General features: G+C 51.4%; 1 protein-coding gene across 3 annotated transcripts in view; it reads right to left on the bottom strand.

Moving 5' to 3' along the window:
• PLEKHM2 (pleckstrin homology and RUN domain containing M2) overlaps nucleotides 1–26,342 on the bottom strand; it is a 29,532-nt gene extending 3,190 nt beyond the window's left edge. Inside the window, exons 1-18 of one of the 3 annotated variants that reach the window (XM_061601714.1) lie at nucleotides 25,859–26,342; nucleotides 16,569–16,675; nucleotides 15,367–15,476; nucleotides 14,298–14,397; nucleotides 13,335–13,422; nucleotides 11,828–12,014; nucleotides 9,321–9,380; nucleotides 7,736–7,970; nucleotides 6,553–7,308; nucleotides 5,303–5,372; nucleotides 4,884–4,974; nucleotides 4,280–4,344; nucleotides 3,736–3,824; nucleotides 3,106–3,238; nucleotides 2,221–2,411; nucleotides 1,859–1,924; nucleotides 1,429–1,588; nucleotides 21–200 (exon numbers count right to left, since the gene is read on the bottom strand). In XM_061601714.1, the coding sequence (XP_061457698.1) occupies nucleotides 21–200; nucleotides 1,429–1,588; nucleotides 1,859–1,924; nucleotides 2,221–2,411; nucleotides 3,106–3,238; nucleotides 3,736–3,824; nucleotides 4,280–4,344; nucleotides 4,884–4,974; nucleotides 5,303–5,372; nucleotides 6,553–7,308; nucleotides 7,736–7,970; nucleotides 9,321–9,380; nucleotides 11,828–12,014; nucleotides 13,335–13,422; nucleotides 14,298–14,397; nucleotides 15,367–15,476; nucleotides 16,569–16,675; nucleotides 25,859–25,921 (2,751 nt within the window). In that variant the 5' untranslated portion in view covers nucleotides 25,922–26,342. The remainder of the gene's footprint in view (nucleotides 1–20; nucleotides 201–1,428; nucleotides 1,589–1,858; nucleotides 1,925–2,220; nucleotides 2,412–3,105; nucleotides 3,239–3,735; nucleotides 3,825–4,279; nucleotides 4,345–4,883; nucleotides 4,975–5,302; nucleotides 5,373–6,552; nucleotides 7,309–7,735; nucleotides 7,971–9,320; nucleotides 9,381–11,827; nucleotides 12,015–13,334; nucleotides 13,423–14,297; nucleotides 14,398–15,366; nucleotides 15,477–16,568; nucleotides 16,676–25,858) is intronic. The other 2 variants (XM_061601713.1, XM_061601715.1) reach the window with 2 other exon arrangements.
• Nucleotides 26,343–27,999: the final 1,657 nt, after the last annotated feature.

The raw sequence follows: 27,999 nt of genomic DNA, 5'->3' as shown, positions 1-27,999 counted from the left end.
CCCCCCTCCCACTCACTCACCAAGACACAGTATTCTCGGCCGGCCTCCATGGAGACAGAAGCCACGTCCGCCAACTCAGCAGTGGCCAGCGAGCGGAAGAAGCTGGTCTGGCAGTCCTCGTGGCAGGTGAAGAGCTTCTGCTCTGTCAGCACCAGGCAGCAGGGGATGCAGGGGGCAGGGACCACACCTTGCGGGATGACCTGGAAGGGGGCAGGGAGTGGGGAGGAGGAAGAGGAGGCCAAGGGCACAGTCTGATTCTCCAGCAAGGTAGGCCAGGAGCCTTCAGCCTGCATTTACCCTTACGTGCATTTGGGGACCCATTCCCATTCCTTGCTCTTTTACCATGCGTTCAGATGGTAGTTGCACTGCTGCCCTACCCTTGGATCAGGCCATGACCCAGCAGCGAGTCCCAACTCACCGGTGGAAGGGTATAGGCCACCCCAATCTTCACTGGTCTGAGGGCCAAAACAGAAGGCTGTAGCCAACTTAAGTACTACTTAAAGCAGATCCACTAAAATTAATGGGTCCACGTGAGCCATGCCCTTTAACTCCAATGGGTCTACTCTGAGTAGGGCTAACGGTGGATACAACCCACTGATTACAATTTTTTTCACTAATGCCTTTTTTTGGGGGGGGGTAGGTGGATTGGGTAGAATTTTCATAAAGATCATTTGGGGAAGGAACACACCCCTGTGTACTGTAGTCCTGATGGAAAAGACAACCCAGGGATCCTGATGCTGAATACTGAATATTAAGTCAATAAAACCTAGCAGTGGCTGCTATTTATTTATTTTTTAAATTTATATTCCATCGTTTCTCCTAAAGGAGCCCAGGACAGCAAACAAAAACCCTAAAAACACTCTAAAACATCTTGAAAATGAAAGACATATTAAAAAAATCTTTTAAATAATTAAAAAAGCATCTTTAAAAACATTTTTTTAAAAAAAGCTTTAAAATATGGGCTCCTGCTGGGAGGAAGGGGAAGATATAAATCAAATAATAAATAAATAAAACAAAAAAGTAAATCCAACACAGGCACAGACTGGGATCCGGTCTCTACTTAAAAGGCTTGTTGAAAGAAGAAGGTCTCCAGAAGGTTCTGGTCCTGCAATTAAGGGAATGTCCATTTTCTGGCCCACCCCAGACACTTGTTTCAGCTACTCTGTCTCAGAGTGGGTGCTGTTCTGAAATGCCAAGAGCCCAGTCGCCACCCCCAAACCCTCCCATGTTATGACTTGTTAAGCATCCCTTAAGGTTCAGGTCACAAGCGATGAGAGGTCCTTCTCCCGACAGCCTGCCCCTTTTCTGCCCAGGGCCAAAGGGCCCAGATTCCAGGCTGACAAGGAGCCCTCAAGATTGCCCAGCGTGGCCAGAGCCACAACGGCAAACCCGCCAAGCCACAATGACCTGCAGCAGCTTTGCTCTCACCCCTTTGGAGACGGCCTGGCACAAGTACTGCATCCAGTCGGCCATCTCCTCCTCGCTTTCAGCGCTCAGCTCCAAGGATGGCCGGTCGGTCAAGATCACCTGGAAGGCGTGGGGGCGGTCCATCGCGTTTGACCTCCGGCACCCGCCACACTGCTCCCCACTGCAAAGGTCGGAGAGTGAGATGAAAGGGACTCGGAACTGGGGCTCTGAGTACTAATGCTTTTGGTGCCATTGGACACAGGAAAAGCCCTGCTGGATCAGGCTGGTGGCCCATCTAGTCCAGCACGGTGGCCAGCCAGATGCCCCAATGGGAAGCCCGCATGCAGGACCTGAGCACAACAGCACTCTCCCCTCTTGCAGTTTCCAGCAGTTGGAATTCAGAAGACTACTGTCTCCAACAGGGGACATAGAGTCGGCTGCCATGACTCACCCCATGGTCACGGAGAGCAGAGGAGTGACATCCGTGCGGTCCGGGTACTGGTATAAGATGCCGTTGCTGCAGAGGGAAAATGCAAACCCTACTTGTCCATATTTATATCCTGCCCTATATTTCAAATTTGGGGTGGGTAGCTCAAACACTAGCTCAGGGAGGCCATTCAAGACAGCCGCTGCATCAGCTCTGCAGGCCAGGGCTGATGGGAGTTGTAGTCCAAAATACTAGGCTAATGAAAAGTGCTCTACAATCATGGTTGCCACAATGGTGTTGCTGCACAGAGCTGAGCCGCCTGTGCTTGCCATGCCCCCCTCATGCTTCTTTCTGTCCCCCCCCCCCGGGAGTCCTGGCTCTCTCACCTGAGCACCACAAAACAAGGCTTCCAGTTCTCCTTGCCTAGGTAGTTGGTGCCTGCCTTGTAGCTCAGGACACCCTCCTTTGTGATGGAGTGCTCAGCCGACACGTAGTGAGAAGGCGCGGGCCCCAGGGTCTCGTCCATGGGATCTTCCCAGTGGATAAGGCCGTAGAAGCAGACAACCACCTCGGAGGTCTGTAAGAGACCCAGCCCCGCCCGTGGCGTTAATGATCTCGCAGAGCAAGGGGAGCTTGGCATACTGGGGGTAGGTGAGTGGGGAAAAAGTTGGGATGAAGCCCTCCAGATATGGTGCCCAGAAGGCCCTCGTGTGTAGGGGGAGGAGGCAGGAGGGCCTGAATCTGTGAAATGCCAGGGTCTTAAGGGACTGGGGGATCCCTGACAGCAGCACTAAGTATCCGGGTGGGAAAGCCAGTGCTAGAAACCATAAACCAAGAGTGGGGAATCAATGGCGGTCCAGAGATTGCTGAACTACAACCCCATCCACCCCTGCAGCAAGCATGGCCAATGGCCAGCGCGGATGATGGGAGTTGTAGTTCAGCAACATCTAGAGGGCCAAAAGCTCCCCACACCTGCCGTAACCCTTTGACTAAGGACCTATTTCCTAACAGCAGCTGGAGGAATTCAGCTTCCTCCCTTTTGGGATCTGGAGGTTCAACCAGCTCAAAGGCAAAAGAGCAATGCATCTGCAGCCCTCGCTCCTGCCTTGGCCACCAGTCGGTCACCCAGCACAGTGGGTGATGCTAGCCAATCTCCTCTCTCCCCTTGCTTTGGATGGGGAAGAACCCTCTTGAAAACAGGTGAAGCTTGGAGAATGTGCAATTAAACTGCACGATGCTGGCTGCAGAATTACCCACAATGCTCTCCTCACCTCCCGCTTGGACTCCTGAGCCACAAACTTGGCCAGCGCCAGCTTCTCCATGGTCGCATCAGTCAGGATGCTGGGATACGGCGGTTCTCGGCAACCTTTGATCATAGCTGACTTGAGGCATACCAGGAAAAACCTGGGGGAGGGACGTCATACAGAGGGGAAGCAGGAATTAGGGGGCCACAGCAGCACCCCATGAGAGCTAGGCTCAGACAAAACAGCTACTCAGAACATGCCACTGAAATTAGTGGACCAAAGTTTATCATGGCCATTAATTTCTATGGGTCCACTCTGAGGACTAATGTTGGAATATCCCCTGGCAAGGATTCATTCTCAGAATTAAAATGTGGGATCAGGCCAGAAAACCAAAGACAGTCCCTCAAATTCTCTTCCCTCAAAATCCTTTCTACACACACGCATGCACAATTTACTGCCTTACTGTCGTCAGAATTGGAAGCGCCTCCTTTTAAAGCCTCCCCAGAAACGAGTTCATAAGGGAGAGCCCCTTTGAGGCCGGGTGGGGGTGGTGCTCCTTTTGCCCACTCAGGAGGTTTATTAGGCCTGCCTTCCGCAAGGGAAGAGCGCCCCAGGAGATGCCGGGAAGGGAACATGCGTGCTTCGCCAGCCACTCACTCGGTCAGGGTGGCGTCAGCCGTGTCCAGAAGAAATTGCTTCCTACGGTTGGTGCACACTAAGGTCACTGTCTGCTGATCCAGGCCCACCTGCAGTGGAAGGAAAAAACTCCAGGTCAGCACCTCTCAGCCTTTGTGCTTCCTCAGAGAAGGCCTGGCAAGGGAGACCCCTTGGCCTTTGATTTTAGACACTGCTACGCTGAGAGAAAGAGAGCGCCAAGCTGGGCGGGGGACAGAGCTTGGCACGGCTGCTGCTGGCATCTACACAATGGGAGTGTGTGTGTGTCGTGGGGAGAGGCCTTAGCCCCCAGGAGACCCTGGCAGACTTTGGGCCTGTGAACCTGTGCCAGCTAAAGCCCTCCCTCTCCCAGTACCTCTGTGGGCAGCAGACCCAGGCCCCTGATAACAAGATCCCCTCTCTGGGGAAGAGGGGAGGGCTGCATCCCTCACTCCACACGCAGCACCGCATTTGCCCCGCGGACATCAGCGCCGCATTCCATCTCAGTCTCCTTGGGCAGCCCCAGCCACCTCCTGCCCCAACTCACCGAGATGTAGTCCAGCTCACTGTAGGAGACCGCCTCCTCCACCATGTACGGCTTCTCAGCAGCTCCTGGCCAGAAAAAAGGAACGGGAAGGCAGTGAGACAGAGAGTAAGCCTAGCCTCTGGCACTGCTGGGGAAAGTGACATCCCCTCCGTTAGGGCCCGTAGGAGAACCTGGCCGGGCTAGACAGGACTCAGCTAGAGGGACCAGCGGCCTGACTTGGCATAAGGCAGCTTCCTGCATCCCTCTGCTATCAGCAAAGCCCACCAGATAAACCAAATTTAAATGGCAGCACCTCCATGCCCAAAACCCTGGCTTTGGACGTGCCTTGTGGCCTAGAAGAAAGAGGGGAACTCCAGATTCTATCTTCGGGGGGGGGAGAGAAAGGTGTGTGATACGGAGGGATGTGGGGGAGAGCAAAAGGAATTTCTAACAGTCCTTGTAAAATTACTTCCTCAGCCCAAAGTCTGTCGCTCCAACCCCTGTCAAATGCCATCACTTAAGCAAGCAGTTCCACTTGAAAGGGCAAAGCTGGGATCCCTCCGGCCCAACGACCTGGAACCTGTCGCCTGGAGGAGGGAGACACCCAGGCGGCCCGTCAGGATACCTTTGCGGAGGAGGTAGATGTAACAGTCGGTCAGCAGCACGTAGACCAGCTGGAGGTTCCCCTCCGTATGTCCGGAGCTCATGCGGATCATCTGCACGGGGGGGGGGGGGGGGAAGAGAAGAGAGGCGGCCCAGTTAAGGCTTTGCCGCAGGGGGCCTGGGAAACGCACCCAATGGCCCCACCCCTCTTCTCTTCTGCTAAGAGATGTTTCTGGCATCCTCCCAGCCTCTGAGCCGCTTGAACGCGTGGTGAATCTAGATGGACGACATTTCTCCCTCTTCATGGCTGGCGTTTGCTATCTCCCTCTCCTGCCCCTTCACTTTGCTTTCCCTTGAGCCAAGGAGGAACTGATTAAAGGGAGAGGAACATCCCAAACAGACCGGCGGGGAGGGGAGGAGTGCAACATCTCACAGGCATACCCGGAACAGCTGCTCCTCGTTCTCCCGGAAGACATGGATCATCAGGAGCAGCAAGTGGTTGTTGTCTACCCTGCACAGTGAGAGAGAAGAGATGGAATCTTAAAAAGCCCAGAACGGTGCGGACCTCCCTCCCGCCCTAAGGGGCACAAAATGAGGTCTGGGGAGAAGATTTAGGCCTCATGGGGTCACACCCACAGGGCAATTTAACATACTGCTGTGCCTCCCTCACCTTCACGGCCAAAGTCTCTTCTTTAATGTTGCTCTTTTGCACTTGGGCTGAAAAGAGCAACCCCTCATAGAATCAGAGTTGGAAGGGGCCTATAAGGCTATCGAACCCCCTGCTCAACACAGGAATCCAAATTAAAGCATCCCCGACAGGTGACTGTCTAGCTGCCTCTTGAAGGCTTCCAGTGTTGGCCAGCCCTACCACTTCCCTAGGTCATTGGTTCCATTGTCATATGGCTCTAACAGTTAGGAAGTTTTTCATGATGTCCAGTCGAAATCTGGCTTCCTGTAACTTGAGCCCCTTATTCCGTGTCCTGCACTCTGGGACGATCGAGAAGAGATCCCGGCCCTCCTCTGTGTGGCAACCTTTCAAGGACTTGAAAAGTGCTATCATATCTCCCTCCCTCTGCTCTTCTCAAGGCTAAATGTCCCCAGTTCTTTCAGTCTCTCCTCATAGGGCTGTTTCCAGTCCCCTGATCATCCTTGCTGCCCTCCTCCGAACCTGTTCCAGTTTGTCTGCATCCTTCTTCAAGTGTGGTGTTCAGAATGGATGCAGTACTCAAGATGAGGTCTAACCAGAGCTGAATAGAGGGGAACCAATACTTCACACAATTTGGAAACTATAGTTCTGTTAATGCAGCCTAAAGTAGCATTTGACTTTTTTGCAGCCACACAGCTCATATTCAGCTTGTGATCAACAACAACCCCAAGATCCTTCTTGCATGTAGAATTGCTGAGCCAAGTATCCCCCATCTTATAACTGTACATTTTCCTAGGTGTAGAACTCTGCACTTATTATCCCTGTTAAATTTCATTCTGTTGTTTCCAGCCACCATTTGGTTCTCACGCACACAGAAAGCCATATACCACAATCCCAAGGGGGATAAAGATATCCCTTTCCATCCTCCCCTGCCCTGGGTCAGAAAGGCAGCAACCTTCTCTTGCCAGAGGAGAGGATGCCCGCTTCTGTTGAGCGTCTAGACCTTCAGACGGCTGCTGGGGGAGCCCTCTGCCTTGCTCCTTACCTGAACTCAGAGGGGTGGGCTGCCTCTGAAGGGCTCCCCTGCCCTTCCTCCACCCCAGAGTCCTCGGCGCTGCTTGGGGAGGGGCTCGCCCTGTCCGCCTTCAGCCTACTGAGGGCCTCCACGGTGACGGCCTCAGTCTCCTCTTTCTCCTCCGCAGCTACGGGTGGCCCAAGAGTCTCTCCTTCTCTTCCTCCCTCCTCTTGTCCAGCAGCTTCAGGGCCACCAGGAACATGTGGCGGTTGGCCATCCCCTGCAGCGTCATGGTGGCCACCACCTGCTGTAGGAGCGTTTGGACTCTCGACGGTAAAGCGGTAGAAGTCCATGGGGGCCGAAACCCCCTCACTAAAGCCGCCAGAGGGTGGCCCCTCCCCTGAGGGGGCCTCCCCTGGCGAGTCGGTCCGAAAGGACTGGTCGGGGGGCTCGATGGGGCACCTCCACCCGTCGGAGTCCAGCTGCCCGTCCAGCAAGTGGATCACCTTGCTCAGCGACTGCCCCACCCGCTCCATGGAAGTGTCTTTTATCTCGGGGATCCGCAGCCCCAGCTGAGAGAGGGTGGGGAGGCCCTCGCTGCTTGCTTCTGGGCTGGCCTCCGGGCCAGATTCCTGCTGCCCGGCTCCAGCGCCTGACCTGTTCCCCTCGCCTGAGCCCTGAGTTCCAGCCTGGGCTGCAGAAGAGGGACCATGATTGGGTGCTGCCGCTTCCACCTCCTCCGATTTGACCTTCTTCTTCTTGCCTGTTTTCTTCTTTTTGGCTAACCTGCAAAGAGGAGGAGAATGGAACGTTGGTCACTTACCGTGAAGGGTCTTCTTCTGGTGTTGACAGAGCAACCTATACTCTGGACAAGAGGCTACTGTAAGGACAGAATATGGAGAAACTGATTGGTTCCCTGCCGGAAAGGGTGTGAGACAGGGGTGTATTTTATCATCCTATTTGTTTGATCTATATGCAGAGCATATCATACGGAAAGCGGGTTGGATCAAGATGAAGGAGGTGTGAAAACTGGAGGGAGAAACATCAATAATTTAAGATATGCCGACAATACCATACTCTTAGCAGAAACCAGTAATGATTTGAAACGAATGCTGATGGAAGTTAAAGAGGAAAGCACAAAAGCAGGACTACAGCTGAATGTCAAGAAGGCTAAAGTAATGACAACAGTTTCTGTTCCCGCCCCCCCGCTGACCTTATGACCTCCAACTCCATGCAACTCTCCGATTGGTCCGTGCCCTCCGTCGTCGTGACGTCAGCCTTCTCCTGCGAGGTGGAGTGCACCGGGGTGGTCGCGGTGGAGGACACCACTTCTGCCTTCTCATTGAAAGGGTTGTGACGCTGCGTTGGGCTCTTGACCAAAGCTCTGCAGCTGTTCAGCTCGGAAGTGATGGAACGTGGGCAGCTGAGGGTGTCCGTCAGGTCTCCGTCTGAGGAGGAAATGGAACAAGTGGTGATTCTGCCGCCCCCCTCCCTGCAGGAGCAAGAAGGCCCTCAAGTCAGAAGAAGCAAATACTGGGGAGAGAGTTCCCCACAAGGCCAGAGTGCTGCTCACTGGCACCCCCTGCAGACCTCCTGAGAGAATCCGGGGACATTCAAGGTGAGCAGGCAGGAATCAGAGAAGGACCCTGGGCTTATCTACATTACAAGTGTAAGTTGGCTTGCTTTGAAACCAGTTTTTACATTTGTCATAGGATACTTATCACTACCTGCTGAGAGCATTGAGAATTCTTGCTTAGCAACTCCCGGTGCCTCCACAGACCTGTTGCTTAAATGGTTACTTGGATGGAAGCCAGAGACCAGTTTCAAACTGGTTTATCTCTATTTTTTTTAAAAGAAAATGTTGTAGTGCAGACACATCCCTCAGCACTGAGCTTTGGCCTTCGTTGTACTTGGCCTCAGTTCTAGGCAAGGGGAGAGCAGTTCCCCCCACCCCTTGACCACTGCGGGGGTGGGCAGCACAGTCCACTTGGAGGAAAACAAAGCAGACAGGAGTGACCTTAACTCAAATAAATACTCTGAGTGTCTTCTCATTAGCAATTTTTGCTAGCCTGTCCTCCCAATGTCCCTTTGCAGGTATAAGAACTAGACAAGACAAAGGGCAGCCTGTAACAGAGTGCCCTTGATTCATCCACTACTCACACCTGTGGAGGAGGAGGAGGAGGCATAGGGTGGGGGTGGGGGCAGGAAGAGGGACAGCGGAGAAAGAGGGCTTGTAGCCTGCTCGGAAAGAAGCTGCAGGGAAAAGGGCTTGTAGGAATCGAATCAAATCAAGGCAGCTTCACTCATGTCTTTTCCATGCACTGTCAGAACAGAGAAAGCGGTTAGTTGCCCAGGGGACAGAGGCAGGTGGTCACCAACGCCTGTGCGGGGAAAAACTGTTTGGAAGGCTTGTTAATTTGGAAACAAGAAAGGAGGCAAGTGTCTCCTGCTGCCAGAGGCAAAGCCACAGAGGGACAGTGAGAATGTTAAGATACCGAGGGAGGCAACTGTAGACCAGCAACCCTGTGGAGGGGCCACCAAAGCCTCTGCAGGATACGGGGGTGAAGAGCCACCAGTCCCTGGACCACTGCAGTGCCCAGCCTCATCACACCCTTGTTAGCCCCACAAGAAACGGTGGAGGGAGGGGGGACCTCGCACCCTTCTGAGCTGTTTGTTCCTACGGGCACCAAGTGGCGTGAGAGACCCATCGCGGAGCATGCAGCAAGCTCTGACGAAGAAACAAAAGCGACACAGAGAGAGAGAGTGCGACTACAGAAAAGGAGGCGAGCTCATCCCACCTTCCCAGGCTGTGGTGGGCATGGACGGCACTGCGGGAAAGACATCTCCAAAATCATAATCTACAAAACGAGGGATAAAAATGAGGGTTAGAAGTGTAGGCTGCAGTGTGTGTGTGTGTGTGTGTGTGTGAGGAGGCATAAGGAGCTTCCAGGGGGCCCAGAGGCAGGGACGCTAACCTCCCAGCAACCCTGGTCTATACATGGGGCAGAGTGGAGATGGTGAGCTATGACTGGACTGTGCCACTTCAGGCTGCAGGTGGGGAGGAGCCAGTTTCTGACTGTTGCCTCAACTGCAAAACTTCCAGGAAGTAAAGACAAAAACATCACCATGAAGAGCAACAACACAGAGCAGATTCTCAGAAAGGAATATCCAGGCTTGGCCTGCTCTCCTTGGCTTCTGCTTACCTGCTGTGGTTCTTAGCTGTTGTTGCTTTTAAATACAGGAGGGCATTAAAGGTGTGATTCCCCTGATCTGCTTTCTGATGTGGTACAGTCCATTCTAGCCCCCTGGGACTCTACTTCCTACAGCAGGGGAAGACAAGGATGCCTAACCTCAGCATCAGATGGGGGGGAACCTTCCTCCCACCCCACCCCACCCCCAAGGAGGGACTACAGTGGATTAGAAACCTGTAGAGAGTTGCCCTGCTGGGTGAGCACTCCAGGTGGTTTGGGACTGAAGGGCACAGGGCATCTTTCTGCCCTCTCTAGATTTAAGGCACAGCCCATGCCATCGGGGTGGGTTTCTGTGCCTTCTCTCTGAGCCTGCAGGCGCTTCCCTGCAAAACAGCACTAGGACACTTGAAGGGACGGGGGTGGGTGAGAGGGTGGGGGGCATCATGACAGCTCTTTCAAGGGTCTTTCCCAGGGAAAGATCCCCTTTCCAACGGGAGATGCTGCCGAGGACTGGACATGGGTCCATCTAAGGCAGAGCAGGCGCTCCGTCCCTGAGCTCTGCTCCTCTGCCTTAACTAATGGCATCAGTGCCAACAGCTGGCATGAACGGCAGTCTCTCTAGCTCCAGGCCCGTCTTTTTGGATGGCCTCATAATTAGTTCCCGTCTGTTTCCATTTACGCATAGCCGCAGCAATCACCAATGGTGTTACTCTTGGCCACTGGTAACCCCGAGGTTGGATTACTGCAATGTGCTCTATGTGGGGCTGCCCTTAAGGTAGGGCTGGAAGCTGCAGCTGGTATCAAAGGCTGCGGCCAAGTTGCTCTTAGGAGCGACCACTGCTGTTAAGGGATCTGCACCAGCTGACAGTTCACTACTGGGCCAAGTTTCTTTACTGCTGGTATATATAGCCCTAAACAGCCTAGGACCCATTTACTTGAGAGACTGACTTTTCCACATCATCCTGCTTGAATCCTTACGTCATCAGGTGAGGCCCTTATGGGGGCCACCTTAAGCCTTTTTTCAAAAAAAATTAACCAGGCATATTGTTATATTAAACCAGGTTTTGTTTTAATATATTTTAAAGTCTGTTTTTAAGATGTTTTAGAGTGTTTTTGTTTGCTGCCCTGGGATTCTTCTGAGAGGAAGAGCAGGATATAAATCTAACAAAATAAATAATCAGGGTAGCATCGTTGGCTATTTAGGGCTGTATCCAACAGGAGTCCTACTCAGAGTAGACCAACTGAAGTTAATGGGCATTAGGCCCATTAATTTTACTGTGTCTACTCTGAATAGAACTTTGCTGGATACAACCCTCAGTATTTATTTTTAAAATGTATACTGCTTAGAAACCTCTCAGCGATTTACATATTGCTCTCAGTGGTTTTACACATGGATTTAATGCATTCTTATTGTTTTCACACACACACACACACACACACACACACACACACACACACACACACACACACACACACACACACACACACACACACACACACACACACACACACACACACACACACACACACACACACACACACACACACACACACACACACACACACACACACACACACACACACACACACACACACACACACACACACACACACACACACACACACACACACCCCCCCCCCCCCCCCCCCCTGATATTTCTGAATGGTGGGTGGTTTCCTAAATTCTTTACATAATGTATAAATAAACAAGCAGCTGAGATTGGGAGGCGTTTTCAATCCATTTGTATCCAAGAGGAAGCCTTTCAGGCCAAGGAGATACTCGGCTGCAGATATCACCCTTGGGTGCTGTCTGCAAGGACAGAATAATGCAGTCCACACTTGTCCTTCCTGCAAAGCAGGCCAGGATATCCCACAAGCAACATCACACACGGCTGACACTCCTTGCCCTCTTACAAACCTAGACTGGCTTTACTCTTCATGCCTTTCCCCCCAAAACTGTAGGGGTTTTTTTGTGAGTGAGCATAATTTCCCTCACAAGACTCCAGTTCCCAAGGCCCCTTGCAACAGGCCACAGCAGCCAACGCCCTGCCCCCCCACCCTTCTGACACCTGCATGGGTGGGAGTTCTCTGCCTCTCCCTCCCACCCCACTTACCCTCGCTGGAGGGGGCGATTGCGCTGTCGTCCCATTCCAGGTTGGTCGAGGTGACGGAGTTGAAGGAGTTGAGCGAGAGGCTGTCTGAGCCGTGAAGTGAGCTGGGCAGGCGGTCCTCGAAGTCCAGCAGATACTGAGGCTTGTAATAGTCCGGCATGTAGGGTGCCAAGTCCAGGTAAGGGGCATCCTGGAAGTGCCAGGGAGAGATGGGGCAACATCTGGAATCACTGCTCACTTGCCAAGGGGCCGCACCAGCCCACCCCACCTGCCTCCCCCAGGGAGCCGCTGCCAGCAGCGCAGCCTGTTGCTCTCAAACGCCAGCATGCTGGCTCCAGGTGCCCCCTTGCCGTCAGGGCACCTGCACACCCCAGCTGGGCCTGGGCTGCCAGCAGCCACTGAAGACCTGCAGAGATGGGAGTGAGGGCCAGCCAGGGCTGGGAGCGGACGCTGCTTACTAAGGCAGCGCAAAAGGTGGAGGCCTGGCTAGAAAGAGGTCCCTGCCCCACCACCCTGGGAGATGAGCCTTCATGGGGAAAGGCCCTGCTCGAGGGCTTCCCATTCAGCTGGCCAGGAAAGAACAGGAGGCTGGACGAGATGGACCCCTTTGGCCTGACCCAGCTGCACCCGGGCTCTTCGGATGTCCTAACGCAGCAGCAGAAAGACTAGCCCGCTGAGTCAGATCTAAGGGAGCCCTTCTAGACCAGCATCTTTCCCCCCTGCAAACAGTGGCCAGTCCAATGCCTCCAGGAACGTCACAGGCAGGCACGAAGGCAGCAGCCCTTTCTTGTTGCTCCTTCCCAGCAGCCAATGTGAAGACGGCTTCTGAACACAGAGGTTCCATTCAGCGTCCTCTATGATGGTCTAATATCCTTTTTAAGCCGGTGGCCTCCCCTATGATCTTCCATAGATCAGCTTTCCCAAACTGGATGCCCTCCAGATGTTGAGACTACCAACTTCCCATCAGCCCTTGCAGCCAACATGGGCGACAGCCAGGGCCCAGAGAGGTTTGAACAGCCAGGGCCGTACTGGGACCTTGTGTGCCCTCTTTTTCTCTCGCCAGTCGGGTAAACCGCTTTCCATAAAGGCTTCTTGCTTTTAGTTGCTCACACACCACTCCTTAAATGCTGCTAATGCAATGCAGAAAGAGAAAGGGCCTTTCGACACAAAAACAGGAAAATCAATGTGGCGTCTTCATTTGATTTATAGATGGCAGGAAACCAAAGCAGGGGGAAATAAGTTACACTTTTCTTGTTACACTGACAAAACACTGCAACCCAAAAGCAATCACGGAAATCTGTGTGTGGGCTACAAGCGCATTCCAAACTTTATTTATTTCCCGCCTTTTCTCCCAGTAGGAGCCCAAACATGATGGATTTTGTGCAGCAAAGACTGGGACAGTCAAACAGGACAAGGCGGCCTAGAAAATATGGAGCAGGTTTGCATCTGGAGTTTGTCCTGCTACGTCCACTCTCTCCCACACACATGCAAGAGGACAAGACTTGCTCACCAGATCCAAGTCGAAGCGGATGAACTCCAGGCCAGAGACCAGCGTGAGGAAGAGGGTCAAGTGATCATGGCTGCAGACAAGAGCATTCCTGGGACAGAGAAGCTGGTCATTTAGTATCTCAAGAGACTTCTGTGGCCCTCCCAGGTCAGAATAAAGCCCCATACTCACTCACCTACCCTTTAAGTGGGAGGGGGGGACACACACACAGACAAAGACACACAAAGACTTTCAATTTGCAAAATCCAGCAATTCAAATTCTGCAAGCTCAGCAGGAAGGGAAGGAGTGAAAAGGCTTCCGTTTAAAGTTCTAAATCACCCAATCAGATCTGTCTCATGAGACTCAAACTTGCAATGACCACAAGTGAGGCTGGTTTTCCAAAGAAACTCAATCAGAAAGTGTTCCGACACCCTCAGTTGATTGGAATCCGAATTAGCATGTTTATTTAATTTATACTGAGAAAATGAAACTAAGGAAGCCAGCCATGTTAATGTCATGTACCATAGAAAATATTGAAAACCCCTTTTCCAAATAACCAAAAGTATGTTGAACTGAAATATTCCATGAAATACACCCAATAATGTAAACTTCATGTGTTTTAAATGCTGAATACAAACAAATTATTTATTTAAGGAAGTGTAAGGGAGAGGCAGTGGGATTGTCTCCCCCCCCATGCAGTGGCACAGAACGCAGCGGAAAACAGAGCCTTTCACTAATGAGAGGGCGTCTTCCTCAGGCCCCTTTAGATCTCAGGGCTGTCCTCGCCTGTTAAAAGGCTTTCAGGACTTGAAGCAAAAGGAAGCAAACATGCAAAAAGCCACACATGGCAGTACAGTTCCATCTGTGTCCCTTCCCCCAGGCTGCTAATCTTTGTTGATGGTGCTTTCCCTCACACTCTTCCATAAAGCAGAGCTGGGCCTCTGCTGCCCTTCCCCCCCCCCGCCCCCAATCCCTGCCAGACTCACTTGACATAGTACTTGTGCAGCAGACTCAGGTTCTCCTGGAAGAGGCGCAGGTAGCTCTCCAAGGAGTTCTCATTGAGGGCCAGGTACAGCCACGCTCGGCCTGCAGGGGGTGGCAAAGGAGGGGGCTTTGTAGGTGTTGCTTGAGGTGGGGAGGTAACCACTCCCAACTCACAACTAAATATCACCTTGCTTATATGCCACCAGCAACAACAACAGGCTCCAGGCAGACTTTGGCTTCTCTGGACCTGTAAACCGTTGCTGGCTAATGCCTCCTTGACATCAGCTCAGATGTTGCCAAGAGGTGCCAACCCTGTTTGGAAACCACGCGCTCTGGCTCTAGCAATGCTCTTTTCCCTAACTCCAGGTCTCACCATTTGAATGTTCCAGGATTAAGCACTTTTAAAAGAGGTGCCAGCCTTAAGTCAGCCCTTGTTTTAATGAGCAAAATACAACGGGATTAGAGCATCCCTATATTTATAAGGAATCTGGTTTGGTACATAGCTGGGTGGGGGGAGTAACCTGATTAAGAACTCAGTGCAATTCAGAAGCTTGCATATTTTGGTGTCAACAGAATTTGATCTAAGTAACAACATACATACAAACAACTCCCCACCCTGCCACAACTGATTTCAGAGTCAGCACAACACAGCTACAGTAGACGTGGCCAGTGTCATGAACCCCACATAAGCCACCGTGAGAAGAATTGTGGAGCCAGCCAGTGACCTGAAAACCCCTGATGATGCAGCAGAGCTGAAACTAAAATGGGCACAGACCTGTCCTGTCCTTTGGATGGGAGGCCAAAGGAAGTAACATCTCAGAGCAGGAATATTTATTTCAGACAGTTTTATGTCCCATCTTTCCACAGTAAAAAGAAAAATAGTGCTCAGGGCAGCTTCCATCATTAAAAAACAAAACAGCAACAGTGTAACATTGAAAAAAATTAAACACAACAGTAAAAGATACAACTAAAATAACCAAGGCGAGCCATTAAGGGGCTAAGCTGAATACAGAAATATTTAATGCAAATACATTGTGTCCCTTTGCCAACCACGTTACAGCCCACACTTACTGCGCCCCAAGTTAGTGGCCACATGCTCCAGGACCTCGATCTGCTCAATGGCTTCTCGGCGTGTGAAGTGGACCACCAAGACCCAGTAGCCCAAAGGGAGATCTTGGAGCCTGCAGAAAACAGAAGAGTAACAGGGTGATGGAGATCTGTGACTGCATCAAGGCCTCTGCCTCAGAGATGTTCACGGCCACAAAAGACTTGGAAGGCATGTGAACTTCCTTCCAGAGCCCAAGATAAAACCTTCAGGAGATCCAGCCCAGTCCCAAATATCTGAGCAGACTCCAGGTATAACCTCTGCTACCTTAACTATTAAGAACATCAGGCAAGCCCTGCTGCTGGATCAGAACAAAGGGGGGCCCACTGAGTCAAGCATTCTGTTCTCACGGTGGCCAGTCAGATGCTTCCAGGAAGCTCACAGGCTGGACGTGAGCGCAACAGCAGCGCCCTTCCCACTTGAGACACTCCACCTCTGATGCTGGAGAAAGTTCACAGCCATCCTGGCTAGTAGCCACTGGCAGCCTCCTCCTCCTCCTCCACCACAAATTTATCCGATCCCCTTTTGAAGACATCCATGTTAGCAGCCCTCACTGACTCTTGTGGGAGCAAATCCCACACTTTAACTCTGTGCGCAGTGTGAACTTTGTTCTTTTGTCTGTCCTGAACATCCCACCACTCAGCTTCACTGAGCTTCAAGCACTATGGGAGAAAAACTTCCCCCTACCCACTTTATGCACCCCTATCACGTCTCCCACCATTACTCACCTGTTTCCTAAACTAATCCTCCTCCCGACCAAAAAAATACGTTATAACCTTTCCTCAGGGGAGTTGCTCCAGCCCCTTGATCATTTTGGTTGCTCTTACCTGAACTTTTCCCAGCTTTTATGATATCCTTGTTGAGGTGCAGTTACCAGAACTGTACATCACATTTCAAGTGTGGTTGCATCCCAGATTTGTATAAATTGGCAGCTTGTACATAGGCCAGCCAGGCTCTCAATTTCTCTCTCACAACTGGGGCACTCAAAGAGGAGGGGAGGGGAAGGATGGGATGGGCGGGTGAAGAGCCCAACCCTTCTCACATGCAACTCAAACAAACCAGGCTCTGTTGCGCTTGGCCTTTGCAACATTTTTAGAGTGGAGTGGGAAATGGGAGAATTTCTTCAGTGCTCAAGTGGAAAGCTGTTGCAAAGACCCAGCCGCCTTACCCGTAAAGCAGTGCATGGTCAAGATGCTCGCAGAGCCGCTGCAGGACCTTGTCGTGGTTCCTGATGGCTGGAGTTTCATCCTCGCAGGCAGCAAAGTAGCTTTGCAGCTGAGGATGAGAGAGGGAAACAAAAATCAGCAGATGAGTTGCAGAGGGGGCACTCTGTTCCACATGGCTACAGCCACAGAGGGCCAGCGGCAAACAGCCAGGAGCTCAGGCGCCTCTGAAGGGCTCATAGGCTTGACTCAACCGGATGCCCTCCAGAGGTCTTAAGACTACACCAGCCACAGCCAGCCATTCCAAAGTACCAAATGCAGGGCAGTGGAACGCAACAGAATGGGGAAAAGCAAATACTATGGGATGATGGTTTTAGCTGGGATTTGGGGGGGGGGGGGAAATAGAAGAGTCATGGTGAAGGATTCACTGAAATATGTCATGGCAGGACTTCCTGAACTTGGCTTATCCATTGGTATCATTTGGTTTAAAACTGATTTTGATCTTCCTCAAGCAGTTGGAGATGCTCCAACAAGGAAGGCACTTATGGGATCATGGTCAAGGGGGCAGTCGAGCACGGGCAGAGGGCTACTTTGGATGCAGTGGTGGTGGCATTGGAAAGAAGTGTTTTGGGGCGGGGGGGTAACAGGAGAAGGGAGACAGAAGAGGCAGATGCATTTGAGAAGAGGACATGCTTTGTCCCATCTGTTAGATTCCTGAAAGAGAAACAGCAGGGGATTTCACATGAATGCTTCCTTCCGAAACATATTATTATCTGAGGCAGGTCCTATCTGTTTTTGATAGAGTTACCCTGCTTGGGATTGCAGCCTTATTTTAAATACCGGTTTACAATTCAGATATTTCCTTGTGTGTCTATTTGCTGGTTTACCTTTTGCAAAACTACAGATATTGGCATAGGGTACATTTCATGTTGATGTTGACATATTTGTAACAATATATGGATGTGTTATTGAATTTTAACAACCACCATCAACAAACATGGGACCGAGGAAGCTGCCTTATATGGAGCCAGATTCTTGCTCCATCTACCTCCGTGTGGTCAAAGTTGGCTGGCAGGGGCTCTCCAGGGTTTCAGGCAGGGACATTCCTGACTCTGCCTGGAGATGCTGCTGGGGATTGCACCAGGGCCTTCCTGCATGCAAAGCAGGTGATTTGTCACTGAGCTATGGCCCTTCCCTCCAAGTACTCGTAGGGGTCCAGGAGTGCCCTCCTCCAGCACTGCCTCCATATGGCTGCAGCACGTGGATACAGGTGTGGATACAGACGGCCCTTCCAGGCAGCCACAGGCTTCCATACCAACGGATGGAGCAGGAGAGACGGGGGGAGGGGACTCTTCCCTAGGCCAAGATTCCCAGCCACACCTTCAGACAATTCTGGGAGGGAGGCCCAAGCAATGTGCTACCTCAGCTGAATGAGGCTCCTGAAACAAAATGATGGAATCACAGGGAGAGCCTGGGGCAGAAGAGGCACCACCCCTAAGCACCCATTTTGCAATTGCTCACCCACCATGAGCCAAGGGGCGTGTCTTTAAGCGCACCTATCCAGACGGCTCCAGCACCGACAGCACTGTGGGAGCAGCGCGGAAGGGCCGCTCCCAGTGCCAACCGGCAGAGTTTGGAGGAGCTTGGCCTGGCTGCCTCTCAGGAGCTTTCAAATGCTGGAGGTGGCCAGTGCAAGAGAAGCAACGCTGAGGGCCCTTGAAGAAGGGCCAAAGTAGCTCAGTGGTAGAGCCCCTGTTCTGCATGCAAAAGGTCTTAACTTCAGTCCCCAAAGGCATCTCCAGGTAGGGCTGGGGACATCCTGAAGCCCCCAAGAGCTACTGCCAGAAAACACTGAGCTAGATGGACCAAGCGCCTGGCGTGGTATGAAACAGGTTTCTACGTCTCCCTACTTAAACCAGCCCTTTCTTCGGAACCATGAGGCCCGGTATCTTACTTTATTCCTTGGGAAAGAGGAAGGTGGTGATGGAGCCCCTGCTTTGCATGCAGAAGGTCCCAGGTTCAGTTCCCAGCAACTCCAGGTAGGGCTGGGAATGTCCCCTGCCTGCCTGCAACCCTGGAGAGCTGCAGCCGGTCAGATACCCATGAATGGATAATTTCAAGATTAAATGGGCCAAAAGCAGAGTATTCTAAGGGCATCTGTTGGGCTTATATATGACTCAGTGTAACTTCAGCACGCTTTAACAGTAAAGATCAAACAGCTGCCTCCCCCAAAAGCAAAAAGGGCCCTGGCATGGATAAAACATCAAAGTGTCAATACCAACAGCGACAATCCACCCCCAAGAGTCCCCCTATTTTCTCCCCATGGGTGGGAAAGCAATTAATCTCTCTCTCTCTCTCTCTCTCTCTCCTACAATCAACTTAACAGCCTCCTCCCCAACTGTGCTTCCCTAAAAACCCATGGAGAGGCTTCCTTCGGAGGGAAGGATGAAATATAAATTTAAAAACAGCAACATATCTACACTGCAGGGCTGTCATACACAACTGTCTCTCATCCCCCCCCCAGCAGTATTTGTATAGCAATGTTGGACCACTTCGCAGGGCTGATGTAACCCAAGCTTAATCACAATACCCCCTCTGCAATATGGATGAGGTAATTATAGATTTTATTTGAATTTGCAGGGTAACTCTTATTCAATGTTTACTTACTCAGAAAAAAACAGTTTTTTCTGCAAAAAATTAAGCCTGAGTTTGAAAGAGCTCCTGTCTTTGCTGCTGCCTTTTCTTTTGGGTGGACTCATGACTGCCCAGTCACAACTCCACTAAAACTCTAGATTTCTTAATTATTCCCTCTGGACAACAATCACTTCTCTATCAATGAAGGTGGAAAAAAACAGTTCCAAAATAAACCACAAAAATGAGCCAGGAAAGTGCCTTCTCCATTGCACGGAGCCACTTTTTGGTCTTCCCTTGGGCTGTATGACTCTATAAATTCCTCTACAGCACTCATCATTCACAGTTCTGACTTCACTCATTGGCTAAAGTCCCTGAGAGGCGGGACCAGGCTCGCATGTCACAAAGCAATGGCTTGGAAGGGTGCCTGCGCGCTTTGCTTCATACCTGTCAGCCTGCAAGGGGCTAGAGACTTACTTTATTTTTAAATGAAAGCTGGTCACCCTACTGGCTCCATGCCCAATACAGCAATACCCCCTCTGTACCCCACTTTCAGTAGTCCTGGATATGAACAACCAATAACACCACGGGATACAGCTACATGTCCTCATCAGCCGAACTGGTGACACAGCCAACAGTGCAAAAGCTGCTCTGGGTGGCTGAAAAATTCCAACACGTGGGAAGGACAGGAAGCGGGATCTCCCTCCCCGATAAGGTTGCCAGCTCACGTCAACTGGCTCTTCCACCTGCCATGCACCTTTCTTGGCTGATCAGTTCTGGTCAGGCCCACGCCACAAGCAAAGATGACCAGTAAGGTGACCGGGCACAGTTTCCTCCTTTGGGAATGTCTGAGTCACGGCGTTATTTATAAACCCTTTGATGGGCAAACCAAACAGCATCCACGTGCAAGAGCATCCACGTGCAAGAGGCACCCACGTGATTGCCCAAGTGCCTGTACTGGTGTGACAAGCAGCATCGTAAACAGGCTCCTCTCCGAGAAGGGGCTCGCTCAACTCAAGCCTGACCCATCGTACCAAGACCAGCAGAGGATCTGGGTCTGCTGTCCCAACTTCCCCTGCCGAGTGGAGCGCTGAGGAGGCTTCTCGGCCTACCGCTCTGCAAGCTCCTCCGTGTGCACACTTGGTCCCTTGCTTTGATGGGGGCACTCCACTGCCCAGACCCTGTACAGAGGGCTGGTAGCTCAACAGCAGAGGACACGCTGTGCATGCAGAAGGCCCCAGGGTCAGTGCCAGCATCTCCGCTTACAGAATATCAGGCAGGAGCGAAAGGCCTCTCTCTGCCTGACACCTTGGAAAGCTGCTGCCAGTCAAAGGAGGTGATACTGGGCTAGGTAGACCAATGAACTGGCACCATATAAGGTAGCTTCCGATGCTCATTTTCAGTGGCCAGCTGCTGTTACGGGGCCCATGTGGGAAGTGGATGATGCCCACCACAGACCTGCACCCTTTAATGGCAACCCTGAGGCAACTTCTTTGGCACCTGCTGCCAGATTTCAAGCTGGCATTCACAAAGCTAGCTTGCTAGCCAAGGACTGTAACACAGCCAAACCCAGAAAGGCAGCTACTGGTGCAACTCCAAGTGGAGCAGCCCGAGGCCAACACAAAGCATGTGGCTGCTCCTCCAAAAGAGGAACAATTGCTTCACAAAGGGCAGGGGGTGGGGGAGGTGAGGAGGAGTGCATGGAGGTCACAGATTCTCTGCCACTGGGCAAAATCCTGCAGGACACCCCAACAGAAAACCCCAGAAGAAAGTGACCTGCTTAAGCAACTGACATGACAGTGGACTTCTGCAAACTGGCTCTTGTGCCCACGTGAAACTTCACTTGAGGGGAAGAAGCGAAGGTGCCTTTGATGCTCCCCGATTTGGTCACGCTGAAGGAAACTCTGATGATATCACGGCAGCTGGAAAGCCGTCCTTCTCCATTTCACTATGTTTTTTCCTTTTGGCTGCCATTAGACCCTGCTCTACAGAAAACACCTACCAGCATTCATAGCTGCTCACAGACCAAAGCCTTCCCTTGCTGCCTGGACCCTACTGTTGGTCCCTTTCTCTGGCAATGTGCCATGCTGGACTGGCTGCAGGCTGCACGAGGCAAGGGAGGAATGACAACCACTTGCTCCTCTAACTCCCAGCAATGGCCGGCCTCCCTCCCTCCTGCCCAGTGGGTGGCTTCCAGGCCTACATTTCCAACAGCTGCTCTGCTCCTACAAGCAGCCACACTCAGCATCTTTCTCCCACTCAGGCCATTCTGCATTGTGGGCACCTTCCATGCACCTGCTGATTGCCCCCAAACACAGCATCCAATGTGCAGGCTGCGCAATCTGGCACCTGTGGGAACTTTGTTTCAAAAAGTTGATCAAAAGGTGGTAAATGCAAAAGGCTTAAAAGCCACACTGAAGTCATACCACTCAAGCTCAGAACCTCTAGACTTTGCCTCAGCAGTGGAACCTAAGCCACCTTCGTTCACCAGATCTGCAACAGTTCCTTACTCAGAACAAACAAATAGACAATAGTTAATACCACCCTTCATTAGAAATTCCTAGGGTGGCTGAACTGTTAAGGTCTCCACCAACACCCCCCCAAGCGGAGGGCATTTCTCTCTGAAACTACAATTCCCATGACTCTTTGAAAGAACCCACAAGAGTTTAGCACGCATGCGATTGAAAAGATAACAAGACAAGCCACAACTCTCGCCAACAAGTTCTGCAAGCCGCTTTCATTTCACGTCTGCTTTCTGTACAACACAATCCACTTTCACTGATGAAGGATCAAGGAGTTGCAGCAATGCTTTCCTCTCAGGGCAAATCGGGGAGCATTTGGCATCTTGAAAAGCAACTTTGACAAATAAGTGGGAGCACCCAGCAGTCAATCATCTGCCAATCGGCAGCATCTGCAAAGCCTCCTTCAGTCAAGCCCTGCCCTTACCTGCCCCACACCCAATATAATATATGATGTCAGGTATAGGGCAGGTGGGTGTGGCTTAGCTGAAATGGACTCCTGGGTGAAATGGGGAGGCCTCATTGGTCAAAGCTGGCCCATAGGCCAGAGAGTCCCATCCCAGCTCTAGAGCTTATGGCATTTTTAATGTTGAGGGGGACAGGTCAGTCACGGAATGCTGACAATATGTGTAACTGCTGTGGGAGAAGTGGAAGTTGATTTGCCTGGGGGAAACAGGAGGGCCTGTGTGAAGCGAGGGGTTGATGAAGGATGGGTGGAGGAGCTGGGGAAAAGAAAGGTGCAGAGATGGGGAAGAGGAGACAAGATGAAAGCAAGGCTGAAGACATTTGCTCACTGTTATCTAGGGCACATTGCTAATGGTTTGTTTTAAACTGTTTTGAGTTGTGATGACTTTATGTTGTGCTGAGCAATCTATCTGGAGCTATCAAAGAGGATGATGTAGAAATAGTGACTAACCTGCCACCAACAGCCAAGGTGCTCACTGTGTACTTTTGGAAGAAACCCCACTGTCCCGCCTGCGTTGGGATGGTTTTTTTATAGAATCTGTGACATCCCGATGATGCCAAAACGAACAAATTTGTTCTCGGATACAGAAAGGCATGACTACCATGAACTCACACGAACAAAGAGGTGAGTAACGTCTGTGACACCCTGGAATGAGACATTTCAGGGCAGTATTAGCTGTACACGCTTCCCACCCTCGCCATGGTAATCAGAATGTTTTTAATTTTTGCATTATATGGGGGTGCCTTGTATATTGTTGTTAGAGGATACATATATATAAAACAAGATATGATATATACCCAACAAACTGTGGTTACATTTTGCTAATATTTTGTAAACCACTATAACAGTTTCTGCGTTAGGAATGATGGTTGCGTATTATGGGGTATAAACAAACCAGAGTGCCAGATCTGGTCAAAATAAGAAGCTGTTTAAAAAATGGACCTCAACAGTGAAGATAACAACCCCTCCAGTAACAAGAGAAGACCCCGAGGTTGTCTATAGCCAGGGAAAGTAATGACCATCAGATCTAGATAGTTTCTGATTCTGCAATCAGAGTACATCATCCAAAGGTATAATACAGATATTGCATGGAATGGCCTAGAGAATTCGGATTAGGGGGTTGTTGTGGGCAAGGGGTAAGAATGCCAGGAGCAGGGAAGATGTAAGAGAAGACAAAGAAGGCAGGAAAATTATTGAGGGAAGGAAAGATGACTAGTAGATCGAATGATGCAGTTTTGGGGAACACAGTCAATGGAATGATGAGAATTACACGCTAGCAAGTATCCTTCTTATCCATTGTTTCTCCAGGCAGCAGAGAAACGCAAAGGGCAAACTGCCTTCCACTGAGAGCACCTGCTTGTTTGAGAGGGTGCATGGGGAACAGTCCAGTAATTTATTTATTTATTATCTATTTATTCATTAAATTAATATCCTGCCCTTCCTCCCAGTAGGAGGGATGATGGGACTTGTAGTCCAGCAACATCTGGAGGGCACGGCATTGAAGCTACTAAATCAGGAGCAGCCAGAGAACATGTTCCACCCCGGCTACTGGAGGTAGCGTGCCTCTGAATGCCAGTTGCTGGGAATCACAAGTGGAGAGAGTGCGGCTGCTGTGCTCAGGGCCTTCTTGCGGGCTTCCCATTGGGGCATCTAGCTGGCCACCGTGAGGACAAGATGCTGGACTAGAGAGGCCACCAGCCTGAGTCAGCAGGTGCTTCTTGGGTTCTTAGGCAGCTGCCTTATCACAGCTCAGCCCCTAGCTCAGGACTGGCCACGCTGACTGGCAAAGACTGCCCAGGGTTTTCAACCAGGGGACATTCCCAATCCAACCTGGAGATGCCACAGATTGAACCAGGACCTTCTGCAGACAAAGCAGATGCTTCACCACGGAACTGTGTTCCTTCCCTTCACGAGTTCTCTCAGCCTCTGTTAGCTGTCAGTAAAATGGGAACAACAGTGGCATCTCTAAAAGCATCTGTTGCCAAGGTGAACAGCCCTCTAGCACACATACAATTTGACACGGGCTACAAATTACCTGTTGCAGAGATTGCGGTTCCAGACTTATCACAGTCCAGCTATGATAAGGAAGCTCCAGGAAGGCAAGGAAAAGAGCACCACAGCTGGGATGTTGGAACAAAGAAGGCCATGTGGGGAAGAGGTGTGCATTCACTGACAGACATTTAGGGACTTTGCTTAAGAGATGCCACCTCAGCTGGTGCCACAACAGGGGAGGTGGCAGTGCTGAAATGGGGTGAGGCAGATAAACCCAGCTGGACTGGTTGTCTTGCCAAGGGGTTGTGCAGACAGGCACCGGTGGGGTGATATGGTGTTCAGGAACGCCCGCTTTCTTCCTCCAGCCTCTCAACAACCCCCTAATCCAAACCCTCTATGTCAAAGTCGTGCAACATCTACAGCAGAGGTATCAAGACACAGCAGGGAAATTACTAAGGTCCTTGCATGAAAGGCAGGACGTAACTCTGATTGTGTATATTGACTAACAACAACAGATATTATACTGAAGTTTTTAAGAAAGAACAACAGAAACACACAGGAACCTTATGTGAAATCAGGTCCCTGGTCCATCTAACTCTGTACTGTCCGCACTGATTGGCAGCAGCTCCACAGAGTTTCAGGCAGAGAACATTTCCAGCCTTACCTGGAGATGCCAGGGACTGAACCATCTACATGCAAAGCAGAAGCTTTACCACTGAGCTATGGTGCTCTGCCTACAAAAATGATAGGTTTCTAGTCCTCATGGTTCTAAGTAAAGGTCCAGTTTGAAGAGGACACTGCCTTTATACTGAGTTAGCCTCTTAGTCCATCTAGTCCAGGACTGTATACACTATCTGTCGGCGGCACTTCAGGGTTTCAGGCAAGGGACACTCCAAGCGCTAACCGAAGATGCTGTTGAGGACTGAACTGGGGACCTTGTGCACGCCACTGGGCTCAGGCTGCCAAAGCAAAACAATAAGACTCACAACAGAGTTTAATGGGTCCCCACCTTCCAGGGCCAGGACTGGCGTCCAGTTCTGTTAATATTATTCTAAGTTATGCTGTGCTGCTCTGGCAAATAATATTAACAAACGATGATGACACAACAGGTGGCGTCTGGCTAAGTCGTACTGAGCGTAAACCCACTTCAGTTAATGGACCTGAGTTAGTCATGCCTATTAGCTTCAACGGTTGTACTCTGAGTAGGCCTAACTTCAGATGCAACCCAAAGTTACGAACTCGATTATTGTTGCTGCATGCAAACAACACTGAGCCCGCTGCAGTTGAACATCACTAATTCATCTCAACGGGTCTACTCTTGAGAAGAACTCAGCTGGCTGCAACGCTTCGTCCGCATTCAACTGATATCCCGCTCTTCCTCCCAAAGGCGCCCAATAACCGGGTCTCAGCGGCGGGTTTAGCGTCCCAAATCGGGGAGAGGCGGATTTACAAGGGAGGTGGATGTGGGGGAGAGACAGAGGTCAATACACTGGGCTGTGGGTGGCTGGAAGACTCCCGGGGGCTGGCTGTGTGGGAGGCTGAGTGGGGCTGGGAAGGGCACCTGTGGGGCGGCGGGAGAGCGGACTGCGCCCTCGCTCTGCGGGGCAAGGGGCCTTGCTCTGCCCCCTCTCTCGGCGTGCACACCCCGCCTCCCTCCCTCCCTCCCTCCCTCTCCCCAATTGCTGACCTTCTTGACGGAGAGCGAGATGTTCTCCAGGATGCGGTCCTTGACCTGCCCGGGGGGCTCCATGGCCGGGGCGCCGCTGCCCCTCCTGCCCGGGGCCCTCCGTCGCGGCCCCCGGCGACGCCTCCGGCTGCTGATGCCGCCGCCGCCGCCCCCTCGCGGGCCCTCCGTCCTGCGGGTCTCGGTGGGCGGCAGAGAGAGAGAGAGAGAGGCGGCGCCCCGCTCTGCCCTTCCCTGTCAGGGCCCCAGTGGGTCACCTCGGGGGAAAGACGAGGAGCAGGAGGAGCAGGGGAGGCGGAGCGGAGCCGCCGCCATGGCCGAGGTGAGGGCCCCGTTCCCAGGCGCGGATCCTGCGGGTGGGACCGGCAGACGACGAGGAGGAGGAGATGCCGCCTCGTGACAGGGGCCGAGGAGGAGGGACGCCCGCTCGCCCGCCTCTCACCGCGGCCTCGGGCCTCCTCTCTGAGCCGCCGAGCGGGGATTGGGCGGGAAGGAGAGAGGGCGGGGCAGGCACGGAGCCGCCCTCTCAGCCGCCGCCCTGCGCCGCGCAAAGGAGGCCGGGAAGTGTAGTTCGGGAGGCCTGAGGAGGAAGGGGCACAAAAGAGACTGTGTAACACACACACACACATATGCACGTGTGCTGTGTGTATATTGACAGTTTTGAAAGAACTTTACCCAAGCGTGCATAATATATGAAATTTTATATATTTATATACGTAAGAGCGTTTATAAACCATTCAATATTTCAAAGTAGACCCACAGGGATTAATAGACATAATTTGCGTCCATTAATTTCAGTGCGTCTACTCTGAATAAAACTCAGTTGGATATAACCCAAAAATCTTGATGTACATTCTAACAAGCCATTTTTTGGTATATATCTATATCTATATGTGTGTGTGATATGCCCACGCACACACACATTACACACACCTGTATATATACTTAGAGGTCTTTACTGTTTGTAAACTCCCTTGCTTCGCCCAAAAAACGCACTCTCAATTTTAATCCCATCCTTTCGGACAATAATAGCCTCCTCACAACAAACCTGTGAGGTAAACTAAGCTCAAAGAGAAGGGGCAGCCATCACAGTGCTTGGGATCAGGCCATAGCTCAGTGGCAGAGCAACCGCTGTGCATGGCTCAATTTGTGGCATCTCCACGTAGGGCTGGGTATGGCCCCTCTAAAATCCTGGAGAGCTGCTGCCAGTCAGAGCAGACCATGCTGAGCTAGATGGACCAGCGGTCTGACTCCATACAAGACAGCTCCCTGTGTCCCTTTATGGTTGTCCTGTGGGGTAGGCTTGGGTAAGATATGAATACACACACACCTTCTCAGGCACCTTGTTTTTCTCACAAAAATCCTGTGAGGTAGCCTAGGTTAAGGGAAAGAATTACACTCAGTTCCTCGTGTTTTCCTCACAACAAGCCTGTGAGGTAGGTTAGGTTTTGTGTGTGTGTGTGAGAGGCACTTGCCTTGTTGCTCTTCCTGCAACCACCCTGTGAGGTAGCTGAGAGGGCAAGCCAGGCCCAACAAGGTCTGCCTGTGCAGCTTCATGGCTGAATGCTGCTTTGAACCCAGACCTCCTCTGTCTTCAGTCCAGCAGTCTTATCTTCTCATTGTTCAGTTGCAAGAGAAGCTATATTTGTAAGCTGAGTAGGATTTAATCAGAGAAAGGCAAGTTATAAATACCAAATTAAATAATCACTACTCCCACAGGTGCTCTTGAACGATTTTTACCACATACCAAAAACCTCCAGAAGAGCCTAAGAGGAGCCTGGCTGCTGGATCAGGCCAAAGGGGGCCCATCTAGTCCAGTATCCTGTTCACACAGTGGCCAGCCAGATGCCCAAGGGAAGAGCGCATGTGTGGGGAAAGTCTCCTTGACAACACTGGTACCCCTCTGCTGATGTGTGTGTGTGAGAGACACAGTGCTTTTTTTGGTAAAACATGAGGTGCCAGTAACCATATATTGATAAAAGCATTGTGGGTGTCAGCACAAAATGGTTGCCATGTGCAATAAAAAGGAGGTGACAGTATACCATACCAGCAAGACTCCCTTCTGGTATCAATGGGCTACTGTTTACACGTTTATTGTCCACCACCCTTTAGCACTAGATACAGAGAGGTGTCCAACAAAAACC

This window comes from Rhineura floridana, chromosome 18 (genome assembly GCF_030035675.1).
Source record: "Rhineura floridana isolate rRhiFlo1 chromosome 18, rRhiFlo1.hap2, whole genome shotgun sequence".
Classification (NCBI taxonomy): domain Eukaryota; kingdom Metazoa; phylum Chordata; class Lepidosauria; order Squamata; family Rhineuridae; genus Rhineura; species Rhineura floridana.
Note: the sequence above shows the minus strand (reverse complement) of the source record. Positions and strands in the feature narration are given on the sequence as shown.